Below are 23,419 nucleotides of genomic sequence, written 5' to 3'. Positions count from 1 at the left end.
ACAATACAGTGATGTGATTGGCTGAGCAGCAAAAATCGAATCACGTGACCTCTTGGACCGGAGTGCAACAGTTTAGATTGTTTATCGCCTATAACTTATTAATGTGCAAGTGAAAACGTGGGAACATTGGTGTTTTGAGATCACTGCTATGTGTAGCAACTTATCCAAGTGGAACAAAGTTGCCCCCTGACAGTTCATACGAAACTTCTTGAGGAGACGTCCTACAGATTCTGGCCCACGGACTATTAAACTACGGCTCTGTGTGTGGTTGAATTCGGGCTCTAAACCCTAGGCATTGCACACTTCTGTCGTGCAAGATTCACAAATGCGTAAAAAGGATTTGTATGCATAATATCTGGATTTGCTTCCCTGAGCGCAGGCTCACAGGCTGCCTCTACCGGCTGCAGGAGGTCACGTGACTTTCATGGATCGTACCAAAGCGTTTTGCTGCCAGACAGGTGAAAAGGTAACTTGTCTTGGTAAAACAACATAATTTTCTCCCTATAACAAGGCAACATAATCCGGCATCAGCTCACGGGATATTTGAGTGTCATAGGAGAAGATGGAGAGACAGAGGGACACCCTTTATTTCTTTTTAGCTTACCATTTGACTCAGAAGACTGGCATAAGTTTTCAGGAACATATGGTAGTGAGCCGCAATAGAATCAGTAATGGTAAGCTTTCTTTTGAAATATGTTACATAGTGGTATTACCTGCACCAAGACATTTTAGATTTTCCATAACAAATTGCACTTTTTCAATGAAAAGGTTTGCATGAAAAGATATCTATTTTTGTTCAGGATAAATTACTTCAATTTTAACTTTTACACAGTAGTGGAAGCATTGAAGAAGAATTTTTTTTAACAAACATGTAAAATTGAATGACTTTTTTGGGTTACTTCTTCTTGCAACATCAAAATACCAGTATTGTTATATTTAATGTGCACTATTTTTAAATTGAAATAAAATCTGTTTTATCAATAATGTGTAGGAAAATGTTGCCCCATCTTACATATGCTGGTTAAATTTTCCTTGAGGATTGCCATTGGGGAGGCAGTAAGCTGGCTGGTGTTTAATGTGGTGTTTTAGTTTTTTTTCATGTTAGAAAAATAAGAGTCCTGTTGAGCAACGTGGCGACCCAAAAGCCCATGTCCGAGTGTAGTTCCCTTCCATCCTATGCAGTGCTGGTAACAAACCCAGAAAGGTTGGTGACAATACTAGTTAAAGGGTTAGGGTCACACAGCGGTGCACTTTTTTACAGTCTGTGTGGACGTGTCGTGAGAGCCAGGACAGTGACGTAAACAGCGGATGAACATATTGTGAATGTTGTTGGATGTTAACTTACAGGTATCAAACCCCAATAAAGTGGATGCTAACCAGTAAGCAAACAGTTTCTAAACTTAGCAAGAATTGTAATGCAGTGAACGAAAAGTTATCTCTGCAATTATTTGTTTGCAAATTAGTAACTGTGTCCACCACTGCAAACACATTACTAAATACATTTACATCAACAGTGAAACATTATTGACTGAGAGCTATACTTTTATTTTACTAGATTGTTCTTGATAAGACTTACCTGCATATGACCAGTCAATGTCTTCTGAGAACTTGCGCTGATTTCTGTATGTATATCCTCCAGCTGCATCCAGAACAGAACAAAACATGATCACAAAACATTCCTGACAGCTTCTTTGATATATAACATGTTAAAATATATTTCTACAACTAAATAAACATGTTATTAAGACCTAATTGTGATAAAGCTAAAGGTTTTGCATGTGGCTTGTAAAGCTCTTAAATACATTACTTTTTCACAAGATCTATATAATGCACATCAAAATCAGAATTATCTTATTTTGCAAGTCAACTCCCTCGCATTTTAACTAACTAGACATCTGGATATGGAAGTAGAAATGTTTTACTTCTGTAAAAAAAGTGAAAAAGAGGTGTCGGCACTTTATTGTTCAGTTAGCGGGTTAAAACAGAAAAAAATCAACAACTGTTCTCCCGTGATTGTTTCAACATACCAAGACTTCTGTTTAATCTCCATTCACAACATTTACGCTCAATATTGCACCTTCTCAACAAGTAAATGGCACTGTGGTCGTATCCAGATTTCTAATGAAAATACAGAAGTTATCCAGAAATTATGCCTGCTGTAACCAAAGCTCTACCTTCGTGAGTCCATTTCAGCTGTCTGCTTTATTCTTGGAAAATATATTTTGTTTCTAGATTGACCTGCATGAATGGATCAAATAAAACAGACCCCAAATGTACAAACATAATCACTGAATAAAGTAAGAAAGTAGTTTCAAGTTCTTATTGGTATTATTACACTCCTTTTTTTAAGAATGGAAAACTTTTATTTTATTAAAAAAAGGGGTTCACACTGGATCTTTATGCATGATCGAGCTGCTTATGTTTTCCTCTTTTCAGCTCCATGCACTTCTTAACTGTTATAAGTTTATAACCTTTGTCATCACCTTTCACAGCGACAGGTTTCTCATCTCAGTCTCCGCCCTGACCAAACAAATCTCTATTGTGGAGGGCATTCTAGTGCATAATTACGCAAGGCAAGGCAAGGCAAGGCAAGGCAAATTTATTTATATAGCACAATTCAGTACAGCAAGATGAAGGCTGAGTATGAAGTTGTTCTCAGAGCGCTTTTTGGTTGTGGTCGGAGTGGACGGAATGATTATTCTGCCTCGCTTTTAGCCCACTAATAGTCTTAAAGGTAGAATCCTATCGAAAACATAGCACTTTTACACATTGCAACACCAGATTTGATGAGTATAGGCACACTGTAGAACTGTAGAAAAAAAACAAAAACTTTTTTTGGTAATGTCTGGTACCAGCATAATTTATACTTAATGAGACCTGTTTAAGACGGTGAGGTGGGCGGATTCTTTCCCCCATTGATGTGCTGCGTGTGAGGAATAAACAGTGGGGGAAAATGCATAAATAAAGGCTGTTAAGGGCTCCTTTAGAGGGAAGAGGAGGAATGAGGGGTCTGAGCTGAAGCCCCTGATGTACCTTAAAATGCCCACTTGAAAGTGTGGACCTAAATTACATGTAACTTAATTATGCACACCTGAATTCAAGCGCAAAGCAACGCAGCACCACAGCACCACTGGTTCTGTGTCGTTAAACAAAACAGCACGAAACACAACTACTAACTTTCCTATTGCATTTAATTGGGACATGCTACGGACGGACGAACATTAAACATAGTCATTCACGTTTTGAAGGCTGGCCATTGATAAAAGTCCCCGGGTCCGAAGGAAGGGAGGGGAGAGGAGCAGTAGGTAAGAAAGTTGAGCCACAGAAACACAACATATATAGTTCAGAAACAATTCGGAATGAATAACAAAGAAACTTATAAACAGACTAAGTGGTGTTTTAGACTGCATCTGGTTAACAGAACGGGTTTCTGATCCAAAACGCAGCCATGACTGGTTCTGAATGAAGGATTTATCTGGCAGTTGCTCTCGACCCTTGCCTCCTGCATACGCAGTACTGGAGCATACCGGCTTACTTTTACCACTGGTTGAGACCAACATTTTTTATAACTCTGATCGCTCTTCTTGCTACTATGTTAACGCAAAATGTAGCAGGAATTATTGATGGCCACAAGCTGTGAAAGAATCCGAAACAGCTCAACAGTAGACGCGGTTTAGACTGAGCTCTGAATGGACAGGGCGATGAATGGATCATCTGCAGCCCATATGGCCCATCATTATTTTTATGTGTGAGAAATGCCATGTGTGGCGTGTGAAGTCAGGGAAATGCATGTGCCACACGGCCATTGCTTGAGAGTTGAGAGCTATGATTATGACATACAAATGTGTTCAACCCAGAACACATTACATGTATGAGAAGTTTGTTTCAGATTAGACAATCAGGGTTTCCCCCAGAAAACTGACTTTTTCAGTAAGGAGCGGTTGTGTGCCCTAATGCAGCGCTGCACAGCTCAAAAAGGGTGCTAGTGGTAGCTTAGCATGTAGCACTATTCAGCATTTGTTTTTCTTGTCTATTTGCCAGGGAAAGTTTCTCTGAATAACACTTCTGTGTTTATCTTGTCCATAAAGAGCGCCACATGATTTCTTCTGGCTGTTCTGCATGTTAGCATACTTAAAAACTTTAAGCATCAGCTCAATATTTGGGTCAGGTGTGCATGTGTTGCTGCAGGGAGGAGAGGGGAGTGTCTCTATGTGCTGTTGCCAGAGAGGAAGTGTGACAGTTTGGGCAGATGTGAATGGGAAAATAGATTATTAAAATCTGTATCTTTAAATAATCCTTTTTTGTGTTTATTATATCAAGACATTGATTTTGGCGGCTTACCAGGCTCATAATACAGTGTAGGTGTAAACAGGTGTAAATGGTGTAATAGATTTTCTGGCAGTAGCTAGTGGTTCACTACATTAGTGTATGAAATGATTGGGAAGTACTCAAAATTTTGAGTACATTTTTCCTGTGCCATCTGGAACCAACTCATTAAAAAGTCACATCAATTAAATAGCAACCTATATATAAAACACCTTATCTACACTTTGTAGATAAGGTGTTTTATATATAGGTTCTGCCATTTTCCTCTCTCTCTCCCACAGGTGGCTGCTGACGAGCAGGGAGGCACAGAGCGCAGGTGTTCGGCATTTTGCGGCCTGCTGTGGTGGCATATAAGCGGATGGCTGCCAGCACTTCACTGCCAGAGTGTTAACCTTATGTGGTATAACTCAGTCGGCCTTTGTCACATTCCCGCGTTAATTGTTGTCTCTTGTGCTCCAGGTTCTGATCGGCTCCAGATCCCACTCTGAAGCTCACCCAGGACTCCCAAGGGTCTCCAAGCTGGTCGGCTGCTGACTCCGCTCTGCTGCCCTCCCTGAATCCCCAGAGAACCTCCGTGTCAGCTCCCAGCATATTCCCGGTGTGACCTCCAGCTGGAAGCCCTCCAGCCGCAACCTCCGAGCCCTGCCTGCCGAAGCCTGCTCACCCTCCAATGCTCAGCCTCCTTGCGTGACAGCCACCTGACCCGTGGGAAGCCCAGAAGCTCTACCATAGATGGCCGTCCACAGCACCCACTCACTTTTCCCCCCTGGTGGGTTCACTGCATACTTGCGGTAAGCCTCACCTCACATTTTACTCCTGTCGATCTTAGCCATTGTATTAACCTCTCACTCCTTGTCTGCAGAGTGTGAGCTCACCTTCCACATTCCCAAATGTTTCCCGGAGCCTTCTCTCATCACTCTCTGTAGTTGTGCAATAAACATTCTAAATCTGCCATCAGTTGTCTCCTGAGTGTGTTCTGCATGTGGGTCAAGAAACTTAGCACCATGACACACTTGTTAACTGTTTTTGTCTGTATCTTTATTATTACTTGTACTTCAAAAGCAGAATCATCACTGGAAATCCTGTGTCACAGTAGGGAAGCTAGTATTTTTATGAATGTCTGAACTGTCAGCTGGCTGTAAAGAGATGACGCGGTCTGCTCATGCACTCTTCGTTATTAGAGAACCGAGCTACTGAAAAACCAGGCCGTGCCCTCACATATAACTGGTCAACATTTAGCGTGTTCCGGTTGTGTCTGGCTCGGTTCAGTTCAGTTTGCGTTCCATTTACACTTGACAGTTATCTCGGTTACCGAGCTCGGACTGGTCTCGGCACGGTTAAAAAGGGGTAGTGTAAACGGGGTATATATAACGTCATTGCAAATAGCATGTCGATAAGGACAGCTTAACGCTATAGGTGGTAATGCTGTACAGAAATGCTTTTTGTTATAATGGGTAAAATCGTTTTACCATCCTGAAAGTGGTTAATATATCATTTATTCAAAAAAGGAGGTCAAAAATTAACGATTCTCTGTGGGAGCTGCAGGCCTGTAAAAACTATAACCAATCCCTGCTATTCGGTCCAAAGGGCATGGACTTGTCAAAGTTTTATTCCTGCTCTCATCCATAGATGTTATTTGCTCACCCCCTCTCTGTCCCTCATGTTCTGTGGAATTGCCTTATTTATTAGTTGTCCCACATGCAAATCATTCTGACATGCTCACGTAACACCAGTATCTGTGTTCTTTCCTTCCTGGTCTCCGGTTGGTGGCTGCACATGCAAATTTCTAGTGTTTGTGTATCCAGTTAGCTTAGTGGCTAGGTTAGCGGTTGGCTATTTATTGTAGCTCTGCTGCTCTCACTGTATAATTTGAACTTTGATGTTTGAGGGTCGCAAGAAGTAAACCATATTTATGTTTATGAGAAGAGGAAGGCCTCAGTAGAAACAAATAAGACCAGAGTGGATTTGGGAGATATTTTCATGCAACCCCCCTGAAGAGCAGAAGAGCAAGGTAAGACGGTCTTGTGCATGCGCAATTATTCAAAAATGGACTTGGGTAAACTTCCGCGAAAATCGCAGAATCTAGCTTTAATAGAGTCTGTGTGCTTAATGGGAAAATCTGATCAGTCATGAAACTTAGTTCAGAATTAATGCTGCAACTGAAAGCTTCCATCTATTCTTGTTATGTGGCAAATAATTGCAGAGGACAGTTTACTGTAATGCTTATGTGTTTTTATAAACTAGAACTAAGCCTTTTATATATGGTCCAAATTCAATAAACTGTAATTGCTTTCTGAGTTTCTGGCCAGCCGGTGGACGTAATAAACCGGTCAATAGAAAGTATCCAAATCTTGGCACTTAGAGCCAATTCTTGTTTGGTGGTAAGGGATTGGCGAGAAGGGTATATTAACTGGTGACACATTTGAAATTTAAAACTATGGAGAAAAGCTCATTCAGACATTTTTGCACACACACTAGACTGACAGTAAAGACTGTGTTTTCTCAAGGCCATGTGCAGTTAAAGGAGCTACAAGTAAGATATTTACTGTAAAATCAACCTAAATCATACTCATTTGTCACCCAGGACAGAAGTAACATTCCCTATAAACAACTGGTCCTCTCCATCAATGTTTTAGTCCTGTTTTTCTCCTTTCAAAAGGTCCGGAACTACTTTGGTTCGGTGTAGCCTGTGTTTACTTCCTGGTTCCTCAGCCAATTATATGAGATTTACCAGGGTTCCCAAAACAGAGCGCAGTATTTGGTGTTTTATGATAAATGGTAAATGGCTTGTACTTGTATAGCGCTTTAACCAGTCTTGACGACATCCAAAACGATTTACACTACAGTTTAGTCATTCACCCATTCACACACACATTCACACCCTGACGTTGGTGAGCTATGTTAGTTGCTACAGCTGCCCTGGAGCAGGCTGTGGGGTGGATTCAAAACAAAGAGCAGCTTGTGACAACATTTATTAAATTGTCCTAGGGAGGACTAGTTTTACTTTTAGTGGCAGATGATTATTAATGTCCACTTCTGTTAGTATCAGTGGTGGTGCCACTTGTACGGAAACATTTCTCCAGATTTGCAGGATATCCTACCATATTGCTTTTTTACTACAGGCGGAGAAATATCTTGCTTTCATGCTTACTCTCAATAAGATAAATATTTCTCAACTGAAAGAATAAAATATTGAAGTTCACAAAAATGAAAACAACTCCCCCATTTGGTTAAGTAGACAAGATCAACCTTTTAATGACCCCGAGGAACAGATGAGACTCCATAGATGTTGAAAAAAATATTAGAACTATCTCAAAGATCCTCTTCTCATAACCACTGGACATTTATTCAGTCCTAAGTTGTAAATCTGTTGGCCCAATAGACGTCTTGGCTAAACAGTCTGCTTAGTCCTTAGTCATTAAAGCTCTATGACCATGTTTTAGACAACATAAAATAAAATTCAAACTCAATTAAAAACACTTAATCTCATAAAGAAATTAAATGCTGGTGTAACTCATGGGGTTTCTTCAAGGACATGTAGATATTGTTGTACAACAGTCTGATGAAGAGGATGCTATAAAAAGTTGGTTTGTATATGGTTTTTCTTCTTTCCTCTCAGAAAATGTTCTATTTGGCTACATCTGATGCTTCAAATGTCATTTCAATCATAACTTTCTAAAGTATTTGATGTTAATAAGTATGCCAAAATGTTTTGCCTCTAGGTTGTAAAGCAACACAATTTTATGGGCTGACATGGCTGTGATCCCCAGCGATAGTGAGCAATATACAGTATATTGGAATATAAGATCTACTCTGCACTGTTTATTTATTTATTTGAATAGGGACAAAGCACATTAATGAACATCAGTATAAAAACAAATGTAAATATGCCGGATTATAGCTACAAAGCTAATTTTCATCCGTAGTCCCTAGGCAGGCAAATACATAAGAAATAACATATAAGATACAATATATATATTGTATCTGAGCTAGAAATTATAGCAGCCTAATCCAGGATTACATGCTTTATGGTCTGCAGGGGAAGACATTCAGTACAGAATGACACCTCATCTTAATTGACTGCTCTGTGTATTGGTCATTATTCAGGCAGGCAAACTTCAAGTTTAAAACATGTATGCATAAAACATATGCATAGCGTATTTTTACTGTACTAACAAGTAAAGAGTACTCAAAGTTTAAAAAAGGTGGAGCTAAAATTTGGAGAAAAAAAAGACAATAGAGTGAACCTTTACTGTATGTTCCTGTATTACAATCAGGTTGTTTGATTCCACACAATTGTAAAATAGTTCTTTAATGACCCAAGCAAGAGCCTGGTGTTCCAGCTTTGCCGACTGAAATGCAGACTACAGTATTTACAAGGACACATTCAGTAGAGAACAACCTTAGGTCTTGGCCTCTTTTCTGTTTGATTGCACTGAACAAAGGCTACTAGTACCACAATAAAACTTTTCTGAAATGGGTATGAGAGTAAGGACAAATTATGTACAAACTCCTTGTTAACTTAATCATACCACTTAAATTACATTCCTATACCCATCACTGGGGGTGAAACATCCAACTCATCAGATAAGATGATGCACCACATCTGGTTCACAAGAAGAGATCTGAATTTAGCATGTTTAGGGGAACTTCAGGATCCCAACTTTTTGTTGTCACAAATACTGTAAAGGTTTCACAAATCACCAACTGTATTTTAAAGGATATATGATCACAGGAGATCAGTCTGAATTATTTTAATGAAAATAAATGAAGCATACAAAACAGGCCCAAAACAACACAGTGAGTGTAAAGGCACAGCAAGCAGGGGTAGCATGAACCAACAATGAGGCATGAAGAACACAGATGTGGAGAAGTATTAACCAGTGATGAGGAGAAAAACAGGCAGTTTATATACAGAAGAGAGTGAGGAGGAAAGGAATGGAGAGCAGCGTGTAATCAGTGTGTAGCAACAGCTGAGACCAATAGTGTTAGAGGGAAGTGGGGAGAGCAGGGTAAATGAACAGGATATATCAAGAAAAAAACACGAGTATCATGACAGAAAGTGCCTATTTACATCTTCCTGATTGTGCTTTATTGCAGATATGGGTTGGGGTGCAGGGATCCTTTTGTGTTGGAGTGAGGTGTGAGTGGCAAATTTCCTAATTTGCAGAGAAAGCTGTTGAGCAACCAGTTGGGATCATCATAGCTTGTAATGTTTTTACAGGTCCTCCAGACTTAAGTAGGATCATTAGCTGGAAAGCTTCATTTCAACTTCTCACATTTCTCTGACTTCAAAGCAAACGATACAGCCCTAACAAACATCAATGTTGAAGGCCTGAGGTGATTGACAACTTCCGGCTCCAACCCTGACTTTTGTTTGACCTCAAAGCAGTAAGCTGGGGCAGGAAAGACAGGAGTCTGCAACTTTGCCTGAGTTAGGGTGGAAATGGAAAACAGGCTATGTAATCAGCTGCTCTGACATGAAACACCTGCCAGCCTCCATACAATACACCAGCAGCAGTCCCTTCTTTATGCTTGTGTGTGTGTGCCTGCCTGACGACTGTTCTGTTGACTAAACAAGGTCTTGTGTGGCGAAGCTTTAATCTGTTTTCATCTTTATGGTTCATGTCCTTGTATTATTAAAATTAAATTGAGCAAATGAAAGGCTCCCAACAGAGATGTAAAAAGTACTGTTTAAAAACAGCCTGCAAGTTACATTCAGTTATTGAACACTGTCACTATCTCTTTCATTGCTTAAATGAAATTAGCTGGTGACTAGAATCAGCCATTTTTCAGTCTGATCAGCAACTGAATAACCCAATGTACCATATATAAGTGGAAACATTGAGTTGACAACAACATTCTATGATGTGGATCTGTTGGTACATAAAAAAGACTTGAATATTGCTGTTTTCAGTAACAGTCAAGTAATTAACATGAGGACTGGGGCACCAGGGAGATTAAGACGCTCTTTTAGTCTGTATTTTGCACAACATGTTAAGACATGACTGGGGTTCTTTAAGTCTGACAGAAAAAATTAACAAAATACAAATATATGCCATTTTTTTCTTTTGAGCCATCAACCTTTGTCTGACCTGAAACAAGCGGGATTTGGAAATGCTGAGCAGTTTTTGAAAATAGAATATATTAAAGTGGAGTCATCTTTTATTTATCCTACAGTGGGGATATTCTCTTCTATAAGTAGCAACATGATTGCAACTGGAAAGCAATCATAAGCCCCTTTTTCCATTAAAAGCCCAAGGCTTTGTAATACTTCGGTATACGAAAGCCTGGGGCTTTTTGGTTCTCCTGTTTCCATTAGCTAGGGGTCATTTATGTAAATCAACCCAATGACGTATGGGCTGTAGTGATGAAAAACTACACTGGTCCAGCGGGTGTAGGCAAGAAGATACCAGTCAAACAGTCAAATGCGGACGCTCATGCTGGCACTCAAGACGCCACTCATCTGGACTCCAGAGAAACGGGACGAAGCCCTGCAACAGATGCCGTTACATCTCCTTAACTTCTTTTACACCGCCCCCAACCCTATTTCTCACCGCCATGCTCCACTCTATTCTATTCCTGTAAATAAAAATAGAGCACAGCTTCTTTCTGTCTGAGCAGCTCAGAGGCTGCAGTTGTGTGTTTTTATGCATAACAGACGTGGAGGGGAGACTACACCAATCTTAAAAGCCTAATGAGTATAATTTTTTCCTCATAGGGTGGTTTTTAAGTACAGTATCATGGAGAGAGAGAGAGAGAGAGAGAGAGAGAGAAAGAAAGAGAGAGAGAGATTAAAAAGAATTCAAAACGGTGACAAAGTCCGGCCAAGATTTTAACTTTTGATATCTGTTTTTCGCAAATAACTTACTTAACACTAACTTAGTAACCCTTTGGGGGGAATTTTCAGCCGCGACGAACATGATCCAGTCAGCGGGAAATCATAGACTGTCTGGCCGAGTAATAACGCAGCCGCAGTGGCTGTAACACTGCAGTCTCCCTGGTCAGGCTCGCCTGTCAGCGGGTCTCTGCTGCTCCTGACAACTCCAAGCAGAATAAAATTGGCTCATAATCCTGATGAACCGACTGCACAGATGAAGTTTAGAGGTGTACTTTTTGACCTAAAATCATCTTAAACAACTTTTAATTAATAGGTTTGTGAACTGCTCATCTCCTTACTCCACCCTTGTGGTGAACAGTATTTCTTACTGCACGCAAGCCCTGAGAAACCAGAGAAAGTAAAGTAAAGCGCTGATAAATTAAATTAGTCAGGTAAATATATATGGAAATGCTACCCGTTATTTGCAAAGCCCCAGGCTTCTCAAAAGTCCCAGGCTTTGAAGTGGCAATGGAAAACACATAGACACACATAATAATAAATAATAATATTTTTTAATAAAAAATAAGAAATAATGAAGATAGAATAGCAACAGTTAATGTAAATATACAAGGTAAGAAAAATATAGCATGAAGAAAAAGCATATACAAAGAATAACAGGATTGTGACCAAATTGAGTTTGTTGGAAAAAGTGATGGTTATACTGTTTGTCTCTCCTTTGTGCATTTAGGATACAGCAGTCTGTCACCAAAGGAGCTCTCCAGTGCAGTTAGAGTGTCATGCATGGAGTGGGAGACATGATGTTATGTCTCTAACTCCATACAAGAGCTCTTGCATTCTATGTAAGAGCTGACCTTCCTTAATGAGCTTATCCAGTTTTTTCCTCTGAGCTGTTAATAGGCTGTTATTCCAACAGACGACACCCTAGAAGATGTCCAATGCCACCACAGAGAATAGTTCTCCAGGTGCGCTTCATAATACCTGCCCCCTTTACACCAGCTCCATTTGGAACTCTACTCCAAAGAGGCTCTACTTGGGTCCACCCGCTTTGCAAGCATTTCACTTACAGTTTTGTTCAGTACCGGTGTGGCTTTTTCTGTCACTGCTCAGGACAAAGTTTGGTCAGAGCGGAGTAGTGCTTAGATGGGATGTTAACAGACTGCTGTTCACTGATTGGCCATGGGATAACGAGAAACATGAAGGTTTTCACTGCAGAAGTGCAGGGAAAAATTAAGCTGGAGAGCAACGACATTGATATTAAGGACCATCGTGAAAGCAGTGAATAAAATCAAAGTATATTTTTACATAACATGAACCATGCCTGAAGGAAACAAAAGAAAAGAAAAATGAAAAATGAAAAATCAATATGCAGACGGGTGCACTGTATTTATTAACCTAAATCAGATCCAAGGCACACTGAAAGCTGTTAAGTATCATCTCTAAAGAATGTTTGGTCCACAAAGTTTGTCAGAGAACCTGACTGAACTGCTGTGTGCAGGAGGAGAGAGATAGCAGAGAGCAGCTGCCAGCTCTGTTGCAGACTGCCTGTAATGGTGCAACAAGCTCAAACCCATAGAACACTCCGCCAAATCAGCACAGCACAAATATCCAACCTATAAAAATAATTTCACTGTGGTCAAACGTCTACAAGTTTTCATTTTAAACCCCTACGTTTCAACTCTGTGAAGCAAACTTTGGATGATGGATAGGAAAATGTTTTTTAAAATTAGCCACACTAACGCCACAAGCTAACAGTACAACACTGATGTTTGAGAGCAACTGAAAAGGTCAGTGCAGCTCCTGGATCTGCAACAGTGAAGTAGCAAACCTCCCAGAAGACATAAGCTAACACTATCCGTATAAATATAAGCTTCACGGACATTGACAGCCCAATGATGATGTGTTGGTCTCCCATATCGATGCGCTTCCCAGGTGCTGAGTTATGCAACATTGAAGCAACTAAAGAATGAAAAGAAACTATCACTTTTCCATTTAATTGAAAAGGCATTGGAGGCTAACGTGGCTAACAATAACACGCGTGATGGTGGAGCCAAAACAGATGTGATAGTAGCAGCTGCGTGAGCATCCTCCTGTACTGTTTATTTTGGTTCGACTGTTTTGGTTTGAACCTGAAATTTATACTACAACATGATTGGCCCAAATCGCTTTTGGACCAGTCAAGTGGAGGCTCACAGCCTCAGTGCAAACATTGTGGGTATAGAGAAAGTGAGCAATAATAGTAAGGTGCTTGTTTGAAACTGTAGAAAAAGCGAAACTTTTAGAATACCCACATCCCTAACAGGTGCAATGCCAATTGCTCCACTACAATTTGGGTCAGCACAGCACTTTTTCTTTCTCCCATTAAAACAATTCTTAGCACAGGAAACATATATTGGAACATAAGGATTGTCTCATGTGGTAAAATATTAAAATAACATTGACAACGGCAACATGGTTTCACCATAATAACTTAGAGGAATAATGGTCCAGACTGTGCTCAGATTAACCTACCTTACTCTCCCAGTCTTAGCTGTTGGTATTAGACACACCACCCCCACCCAGCTCAGACTCTTCTCTTCTTGGCATCTGGAGAACAGGGGCAGGGATTTGGGCGGATGACTGGGGTGGAAAAAGGAGGGGCTAGTTCTTACACATTCTGCTGTGGGCACCAGTTGTCACCCCAAAAGCCTGTGGATGTCCGGGCTCTCCGAGGGCTGAGCTAATCCTCTTATTCATCATCCAACTGGGGGGTGTGGGGCTCCCACAAACTAAAGGGCAGGGCACGCCACACTCCGCTGAATGAGTGCACTGACACAATTATGGCCTTTTCTCTCCAAAGAGAAATTATGCAAGACCTTTCCACAGATTGCATTTGTTCCCTCTTTTGTTCTCTACCAACACCAAAATGTCAGGCCTGTAATCATGCTCTACTCTACTCTACTCTACTTTACTCCACAAAGATGTACTAGTCTTACTGTTTTGGGCAATGTCCTGTAATGATACACTTTTGTTTTGTGTGACCAAATAAATCAGAGGCATTTCAAGCTTTAGCTTGTATGATAACATGATTCCCTTTGTGTCCTGGAATATCGATTTGTACTGTAGATGTCTTATTGTGCTGTAAATCTGAGGCCATAGTTCTTCACTTGAAAAAGGTGCACTGCTCCCTCTGGGTTGCTCTCAGTCATTGGCTCAAGAAGAGGAGTATGAGTATCATGGTGAGTATCATCATCATCATGAAGGTAGGGTGGTAGAATGACGCGGGATATTGCGAGACTGATTCCTTATCTACCGTAATGTAGATGATCTGTTCTGTTGTTGTATAGAAAGAGCTGAGTCAAAAAAGCAAAGCTCCTGATTTACCACTGTGTTTAGTTCCCAACCCTCTGTCATGATCCATAACTTATGACCATAGGCAAAAGAACAAGATTCTTGATTTAAACAGCCAGGCTGATCCTTTGAGATCCTGCTGTCATCAAGGGGGTGCTCAGAGTGGAGCAGCTGCTTTTCTGTATCAAAAGGACTCAGTCGAGGTGATTCAGCATCTGATCAGAATTCCAATAAAGTGCCTCCCAATGAAGGTTTCCCAAGTATCCCAGTGGTAGGAGACCTTGCGAAAGATCCAAAACCCTCTAGAAACTATACTATACTATAACAATTTGGGCTAAATCTATCATCAATGGAATAAACATTATGAACTTTTTAAGAGCCCAAACTAATACAAATAGAACCAAGATAAACTGCTCAGACAATAAATCCAGAGTAAAGATCATCTCATATTCTCTGTTTTGCAATTGAGAGGTTTTGCAGACACTATGGTCCATTGCAAGCATATAACCACAAACAGCAGAATATCTTTTGTGTTTCCATAACAATTAATTACCGTATAGGTGCTATTAAAGTATTTGATTATTCTATCACAAATCTGATGCCATAGAGCTGTCTCAGGCAGCTGTCTAGATATAGATGTAACATGTTATTTTAGCTCTGAAAGCCACGGAGAACACCCGTGGCTGCACCTTAACTTGTCAAACCGACTGTAAAACCTCTAGATTAGTGGTTTTCAATTGGTGAAGCGCGCCTCCCCTGGGGGGCGCCAAAGAGTCACAGGGGAGGTGCCAGACGACAAAGAAGAAGACAGCGCTGCGCCTTCTGTTTGAGCACGCAGGAACCAATCCAAGCGCGCAGTGAGACAACTCTCAATGCTCAAAACCGGTCTGGCGCGCTCTCTGAAAAACTCTTCTCAACCCCTGTCATTGGCTCAGTTCCATCTCTGCTCGTGCGCACCTTCTCTTTCCATGCTCAACACCAGCTGTGCGCTCGCTGGACTCTGTTTCTGCGCTCGCGACTTCAAAAACTCCACCAGCCAATCACAGACAGGTTTCTTTCATCCAATCAGAGTATGGCTTGCAAATACTGCATTCAGATGGATTGAATCAAAAGTTTCATATTTTAGCCTAAAATATTTAGACTAAAATATTAGAGTTAATAAGAGTTACTAAGTGTGGTGTGAAAAATATTTTGTCTGTTTTCTTTCCAGCTTTTGGGAAGTGATGCAAAAGTTTATTCTGATCATAATCATCATCATTGTCATCATTATTTAAAGAGCACTTTAACAAAAGGTAAAACTAAGTGCCAAACATCAGAAATAGATCAGATAAGAGATAAGATCTAATAAAATGGTTGTTAAAATAGCAATAGGTTTAAATTGTGTATAATTAGCCTAAAAAGTAAATCGGAAAATGGAACGTGTTGACGTCTCTTAAATTCAGGTTTTCTTTTTTATTATTATCTCAGGTGACGTCTCTTGTTGACGTGAGTTCAGTTTGACATTGGCGTATGTTTAGTTGAGTTTGTCTGCTGTTGAAAACAATCGTTTATGAATTTGCTCTAATGACAGCTCAGTTTTAAAACTAAGCCCTCTGTCCGAGATGTTGTATTTTAGTCCGTGGGCCAGAATCTGTAGGACGTCTCCTTAAGAAGTTTCGTATGAACTGTCAGGGGGCAACTTTCTTCCACCGGGAAAAGTTGCTACATATAGCAGTGATCTCAAAACACCAATGTTCCCACGTTTTCATTTGCACATTAATAAGTTATAGGGGGGTTAAAAAATCTAAACTATGCCGCTCCGGTCCAAGAGGTCACGTGATTCCTTTTTTTGCTGCTCAGCCAATCAGATCGCTGTATTGTCAGCTGAGCGCGTTCAACAGTTCATCATGGCTGCGCCTGTAAAGAGTGGTAAACATTTGTTTCCAGACGAAGAAAGCCCAATAATAGCATTTTCTGGCGCCAGTTGGCAAAGATCTTTATGGCAAGGAAAAAATAAATTGCCCAGACCATCCATCATTCATTTTCTAACACGCTTTATCCCTGCTGGGTTCGTGAGGGGTGCCGGTGTCTATCTCCAGCTGTCAATGGGCGAGAGGCGGAGTACAACCTGGACAGGTCGCCAGTCCATCGCAGGGCAGAAATAGCCCAGACTTTTGCCCAATTTACTGTAATATCACCGAGACCTGCTACGCTAGGATAGCACAGCTAAACGACTTATCCCCGGCAGAATTTGTATCCCCTGCGTCGGGAGTGCATTCAGCTGGAAGAATGAATCCAGTCAACCCTGCATCATCTCCAACATATTAGGCGTGGAAATGAAGATGTTTTTGTCAGGGTTTTGTTTACCGATGAACTCAGGACGCACACACGGAACTAAAAGTTTGAGTCTTTATTGAAAGAAGTATGCTGGGTGATGAGTGATGAAGACCGGAGGATCAGGACTGCAGAAAGTCAGGGATGTAGATGATGGCAGGAGCTGACGGCCCAGAGACAGAGAGTCCACACTTGCTAGGTGCTGCTCGGCTGCAGGCCTCATAGCACTCAGGTTAGCAGTTCATTGGAGACACCAGGGCACAGAGCTGAGCTTCACCAGGGCGGCTAGTCAGGTTAGCAGAACTTGAGAGACACCAGGGCACAGAGCTGAGCTTCTCCAGGGCGGCTAGTCAGGTTAGCAGAACTTGAGAGACACCAGGGCACAGAGCAGAGCCTTTCCAGGATGGCTAGTCCAGTTAGCAGTTCTCTGGAGACACCAGGACACAGAGCAGAACCTCTCCAGGAACAAACAGTGAACAAACAGTCTTTAGAGTGACTGGCAGGACTAACCTTAACAACAGGAGCAAAACAAAGCTTCCAAGGCAAAACGGGGACTGGCATGGAGAGGTGTGGAATGATGACGGCCCAGTGCTGAACTGAAGGCAGAGGGAGGTTTAAATAGAGCACTTCACAGGTGGAACAAGGGTCTGGCTAATTGACTGGTAAATGATATCAGGTGTGACTGACTGCTGAGGAGGTGCAGTGGAAATGACAGAAAATAACTGATGACTGAAAACAATAAATAAAGTCAAACCAAAACTCAACCATGACAGTTTTACTTTTCTTAACGAAATATAGCAATGGATTATCGTTCAGTTAGTGTGAAAAAACTGAAAATGTAACACTTGTTAGTGCTATCATAGGGGATTGCTATGTCGGTTAAAACTCGATTGATCTCTCAATATAACACGTTATGAGAAAGAAAACGGCTCTGTGGTCATTTCCAGATGTGTCAAGAAAATATTAGCTTTATGTTATTAGATTGTTGCATTGTCTGTCCTGAGTCCATCACAGCTCTTTACTTGTTCGTCTTTTTTCTTGTTCTTTTTTGGTAGCTAGACCCGCATGAATAGATCATATAAAGCGGATTTCACGTGTGATCAAATGAACACTGAATAAAAGTACAGCCAAAATTATCAGATTTAATAAGATTTTAATTCAACCAAGAACCATATAGAGATATTAACCATATTAAGAAAACAAGATATGTCGCCTTTAAAAATAGAACAATGTATTAGGAGTTTCAAAAAATCAATTTAATTTTATTAGAATGTGATGTTTAAAAATATTTAGACTTCACAAAGATGGAGGTTAAAAGTTTTATTGATTTCAAACACTCCCCTGACACAGCTGGGATACAAATTCTGACGTGGATAAGTCGTTTGGCACAACGACAACTGTCGCCTGTGCTATCCTAGCGCAGCAGATCTCGGTGATATTACAGTAAATTGGGCAAAAGTCTGGGCTATTTCTGTCCTGCGATGGACTGGCGACCTGTCCAGGGTGTACCCCGCCTCTCGCCCATTGACAGCTGGAGATAGACACCGGCACCCCTCACGAACCCAGCAGGGATAAAGCGTGTTAGAAAATGAATGATGGACGGTCTGGGCTATTTCTTTCTCCTTGCCATAAAGATCTTTTCCAACTGGCGCCACAAAATGCTATTATTTGACTTTTTTCGTCTGGAAACAAATGTTTACAACCATTTACAGGCGCAGCCATGATGACGTGGTTGAACGCGCCCAGCTGACAATACAGCAATCTGATTGGCTGAGCAGCAAAAATCGAATCACGTGACCTCTTGGACCGGTGCGCCACAGTTTAGATTTTTTATCGGCTATAACTTATTAATGTGCAAGTGAAAACGTGGGAACATTGGTGTTTTGAGATCACTGCTATGTGTAGCAACTTATCCCGGTGGAAGAAAGTTGCCCCCTGTCAGTTCATACGAAAAGTCATCGTACAGATTCTGGCCCACAGCCTATTTCTCCTCAGCCTTTACCGGGAAGCGAACCCAGATGGAACTGAGAATCAGGCAGCAGAACCCACTGCGAATGTGAGGAAAACTCAGACTAAAATCGTGGCTGCAACCGGGTCAGAGAACGTGGCAGAGACCAGGTCTCCGACCGCGACCATGCTGTGGGTTAGCTCATGGCTGCAGAGCTAAACGCTAGCCTGCCAAGACAAACCAACGACTTCCCTGCTTGCAACGCTTCTTCCTTGGAATGGCCAAACTGAAAAAAACTCACACGAGGCAAAACACAGGTTTAGGCAGGAAGAGCTGTGGGAGAAGTTAAAGGCATACTATGCAACATTTTTCAGTTATTTAATGTGTTCCATACCGTTTTGGATGATTAAATGAGTCATTTCAGGTCGAACAAAGGTTTTCTCGGCCGCCCTGGTGGTCTGTAGGGGAAATACCGTACTTGCAATGGCGTACCGCGAGCGAGCTATTTTTAGAACGTGACGTCATATCACGTGGTACGAGGTAGGGCAAATATGCGTTTTCCTCCACTCTTTTGCTGTACGTTACCCTTGGTTTAACTCAGTAAAACTGCCGCTTTTTCTAAGTCGAAGGCGTCTCCTAACCATGGTTTTTAAACATTGTTGTTATGGAACGTGCAACCGCGACTCGAGGTACGCTGATAGGCCGCATATGAAGGATGTTAAAGCCGTTAGCGGCGTTGATCGGCCCTAGCAGCCAAGCGCCGCTCCGGCCTATTGGCCACTGCTGCAGTGCCAGCCGGCTGGCTGGGTTCGCGCACCGCTGCGGTGCCGGCCACCCCCCACCGCAGATGCTGTCATGCATTTTCCCGACCCGTCCACCGGGCGATTCACACGAACGCGTTCGGCAGCCCTCCCCCATGACTCACAATAAATCTGGTGCAGACCGGTCGATGCAGCGAGGAGATACAGCCGTTGGATAATGATAATGCATTTGGCCACCGGACCGGACTAAATTGTTCGGCGGGCCGGACAATTTATACCGATTCCTGGACGGTGACTACAAACAGAAAAAAACGGCCACTGACGCCATGAACGCAGAGCAGGAGAAAAACACCACTCACCGTTCTATCAACTCGGCCCGTTTTGCAGTCTTTCTAAGCTCTCGACACTCAAGCCATCGTTTGAGCTGAACGTTGGTATGTTGTTCCACAGTTCTACCAGTAAACCGGGCGCCTGGGACATTCTCTTACGATAGTTTAACAGCTGAAAGGTCGGTCATATCGTTGTATCTGTTGCATGTGTAATGGCTGGTTGCTACGTCCGTTTTTTTCGACTTTTCATTGCGTTCGCCTGTCTGCTAAGCTCAAAACAACCGCGCCTGGCTTGACGGAGAAACCAGAACAGCTGAGCATCTTTACGACAGTGCACTTTTACTTTCGCCCTCTGGGGGGAGCCTCGCTGGAAAATCAACCCCGGTTGCATAGTATACCTTTAAGAGGTTTATTGGGAGATGTTTGTAACTCGTTTGGACACATGGTGCTTTAGAACAAAGGGCTAACAGAGGTAGCTCACGCTGGCCTTAATGCTATTAGCCTCGCTAACATCCGGTCCCAGACATTTCTAAAGGAGTTTGTTTTAAAGCACAAAGCTTAATCGTTTGGCTCTGCCATCCTTCGATGATGCTGTGAGCCTTATCCCCGCATTAATATTCAATATTAATGTTGGTGTAAAGGCAATTTTGATAACTTTATGCTGTAACCTTTTAGCCACCGATTTGCTACAGCGACCCCAGACACCCGGAGGGAGAATCACATTAACAAACTCGGTCATAAGGGTTTAAATGATTTTACTGGGGAAATCAGTCTTCACAATGTTATTTACTCGAAATAATGTTCTGTTTAACTTGGGCCTTGCATTGTGAATGGATTGAAACACATGCCAAATGTTTTTAACTCCATTCCATGCTTTTGGAATCTGCATTGAACCAGAATTCACTGAAGTATTCTGATTATAATCAACCACTTTTGTTTTGTCTTTCGTTTGTTTTAGAATGTAAATAGTTCCTTAGCTTCTTTTTATCTTAATTTTGCTTAGCAGTTTAGTTATGTTTCACTAGCCTAGTAGAGAGGATTTGTTAATCGGAATATTGTGTTAATTCAGATAAACAGCATTACATAGTGATGTTCTCTGGATGTTCATTTTATTTCTGTTATTAAATTCTTGGACTTGAAAAGAAGTTGTCACTCCTTTATTCAATGTGTGTGCAGGTTTTGTTGTTAAAAGATCGCTAGTGCTCGAATTCATCCCTTTCAACTATTGTCTTGATATCAGCTTAAGAGCTGATCATCACCAGACAATACTTAACAGACAGAGGGTTATTTAATAAACATTAAATTACTTTAAACAGTGTGTAATTGCACAACAATGTCCAATAAAATTTTGTAAATAAAAAATGAAAAATTGCGGATACCAGCTGGTGTCACGTCTTTGTAATTATTAGAAAGCTGCTGAGCAATGGGAGCAGACTATATCAACACAACATCATAGCAAGACGAAGTAAGGTAAGAAAAAAAGCAGCACAGCTATTAACAATGGTTTTTATGGAGCGCTAACTGCTGCTACTGTGTAGATCCAGGACAGTGACATAAAAGACGGATTAAAGGCAACATGACTGTTCAGACTGCGGACACTTCCAACATGTATCCGAATTAGCGCCACATATAGAAGTGCCACAAATAAGACTTTTTTGGGGGTGTAAAGATCAGAACTGGGCCGTTCACCCTGCCACGAAAACACAGATATGGGTCACATATGAGCAAAAAGATTGGACTTGGGTTGCATTTTCCTGCAATGTGAACATACCCTTAGTGTCTTGTGAGACCTTTCACATTACATGATAGCTTAGTTTGATCCAGAGCTAAAGAAACCTCAGACAACAGCACAACCACTCATCCTCTGAAATAAAACTGCCAGAACATTGCTGTCTTTAACAGGAATGTTAAGGAAGATCAGAAGTTTGCAGAGCACAATAAAGCTGAAATTTTGATCAACAAGATTAATTCAATTCAGTTTTATCTATATAACGCCAATTCACAACACGTCATCTCAAGGCACTTTACAAAATCAAATTCAATCAAATCAGACATATTGGTTAAAAGGTTTCCCCATCCAAGGAAACACAGTAGGTTGCATCAAGTCTTGACAAGCAGCTTTCACTCCTACTGAAAGAGTGTGCATTGTGTGCATTGTCAATGATTTTGCAGCAATCCCTCATACTGAGCATACATGAAGTGACAGTGGAAAGGAAAACTCCCCTTTGACAGGAAGGAGAAGCTCCAGCAGAACCAGGCTCAGTGTGAACGGTCATATGCCTCAACCGACTGGAGGTCAGAGAAGACAGAGCATAGACGCAGAAAGCACAGAAGCACACATTGATCCAGGAATCCTTTCTATGTTATATAGTAATAGCGGATGATCTGTCTTCCATAGATGATGTCACAGCTAACAGAATGGCAGACCAGGTGTACCTACTATGAAGAAAAAAAAAATACAGCCAACAAAAAGTTAAAGGTTGAAATAGCAAGAAACAATGCTAATTAGGGAACACTAGGAGAACTTAGCAGAGTGAGAAAAACAGACACTGATGTTATCCAGCAGCCTAAGCCTATAGGAGCAGAACTGCAGAGATAGCTCAGGGTAACCTAAACCACTCCAACTATAAGATTAGTTAGGAAGTGTTGGTGAATGACAGATAAAGAAACTTTTCCTTTTGTTTTTAGCCTTTGTAAACTTCAATGGTGAACAGAATTTAGAGGATGCTGCATCAAGGATTAAAACAGCACAGGCACATGGTACTGTTCAATATTTGCACAGCCTGGTTCACAAGAAACCAGTTCCTACTGATTTAGCATCAGAATTGCTTTCGGAATACTGACAGATTTCAGCTGGTGCCTTGGCTTTCTATGCCTTTTTGTTCATAATTTACTCAATGTATTCAATATTTATTCCATTTGTTTTTTGTAATTCTTAACCTAATTTGCTTTGGTTTCTTGTATCTGTTGATAACTCAGCTTGTTGCTGATGTATTTTGTGAAGTATATGCTAATGGCCCAAATATGGGGCACATCCTGCCAGTTTTTCCCTTGTTACCTCTGTGGAAACATTTGGGTGCTTAACTATTTTAAACAACAGTTGAACAATTGTACTTGGAATATTTTATTTGCTATTTTCAAATGAAACTATAAATAAATGTTTTTTTATTGACAACAGCGAAGTCCTAAGGTAGCCATCTTTAAATAGTTTTAAGCACTAAAGGTTCAGAATCATAGGTTTCACTTCATTGGTCTAAAAGTGGTCTGGCTGGTTTATGTAGATCATGAAAAGAACCACTTCAAAGCTTGGGCACACCTAACCTTTTAAATTCAGTTGCTAGGTGTGTCCAAACCTTTAAAGCTTAAGGCTATTGTTAGCACAGTATTATATTACTTTTGAACCTCCATATAAATAGTGTGGGTTGCCACTGAGGACAGTCCATAGTCTAAAACAAACAATAACTTTAACATTGCATGACCACATAGAGGCCAGCTCGAGTAAACTCAAGCTGTGGAAGCATGTCTTGGAAAGTAAAACATATAAAACCACCAGAATATTTTATAAAAGGTCTAA

General features: G+C 41.1%; 1 protein-coding gene across 7 annotated transcripts in view; it reads right to left on the bottom strand.

The window, feature by feature from the left end:
- ptprz1a (protein tyrosine phosphatase receptor type Z1a) overlaps positions 1 to 23,419 on the bottom strand; it is a 176,175-nt gene that overhangs the window by 116,528 nt on the left and 36,228 nt on the right. For all 7 annotated transcript variants that reach the window (XM_021322753.2, XM_021322752.2, XM_012874937.3 and 4 more), the window contains exon 2: positions 1,577 to 1,639. In XM_021322753.2, coding sequence (XP_021178428.2) covers positions 1,577 to 1,639 — 63 coding nt within the window. The remainder of the gene's footprint in view (positions 1 to 1,576; positions 1,640 to 23,419) is intronic.

This window comes from Fundulus heteroclitus, chromosome 2, assembly GCF_011125445.2.
Source record: "Fundulus heteroclitus isolate FHET01 chromosome 2, MU-UCD_Fhet_4.1, whole genome shotgun sequence".
NCBI classification, from domain to species: Eukaryota; Metazoa; Chordata; class Actinopteri; order Cyprinodontiformes; family Fundulidae; genus Fundulus; species Fundulus heteroclitus.
Note: the sequence above shows the minus strand (reverse complement) of the source record. Positions and strands in the feature narration are given on the sequence as shown.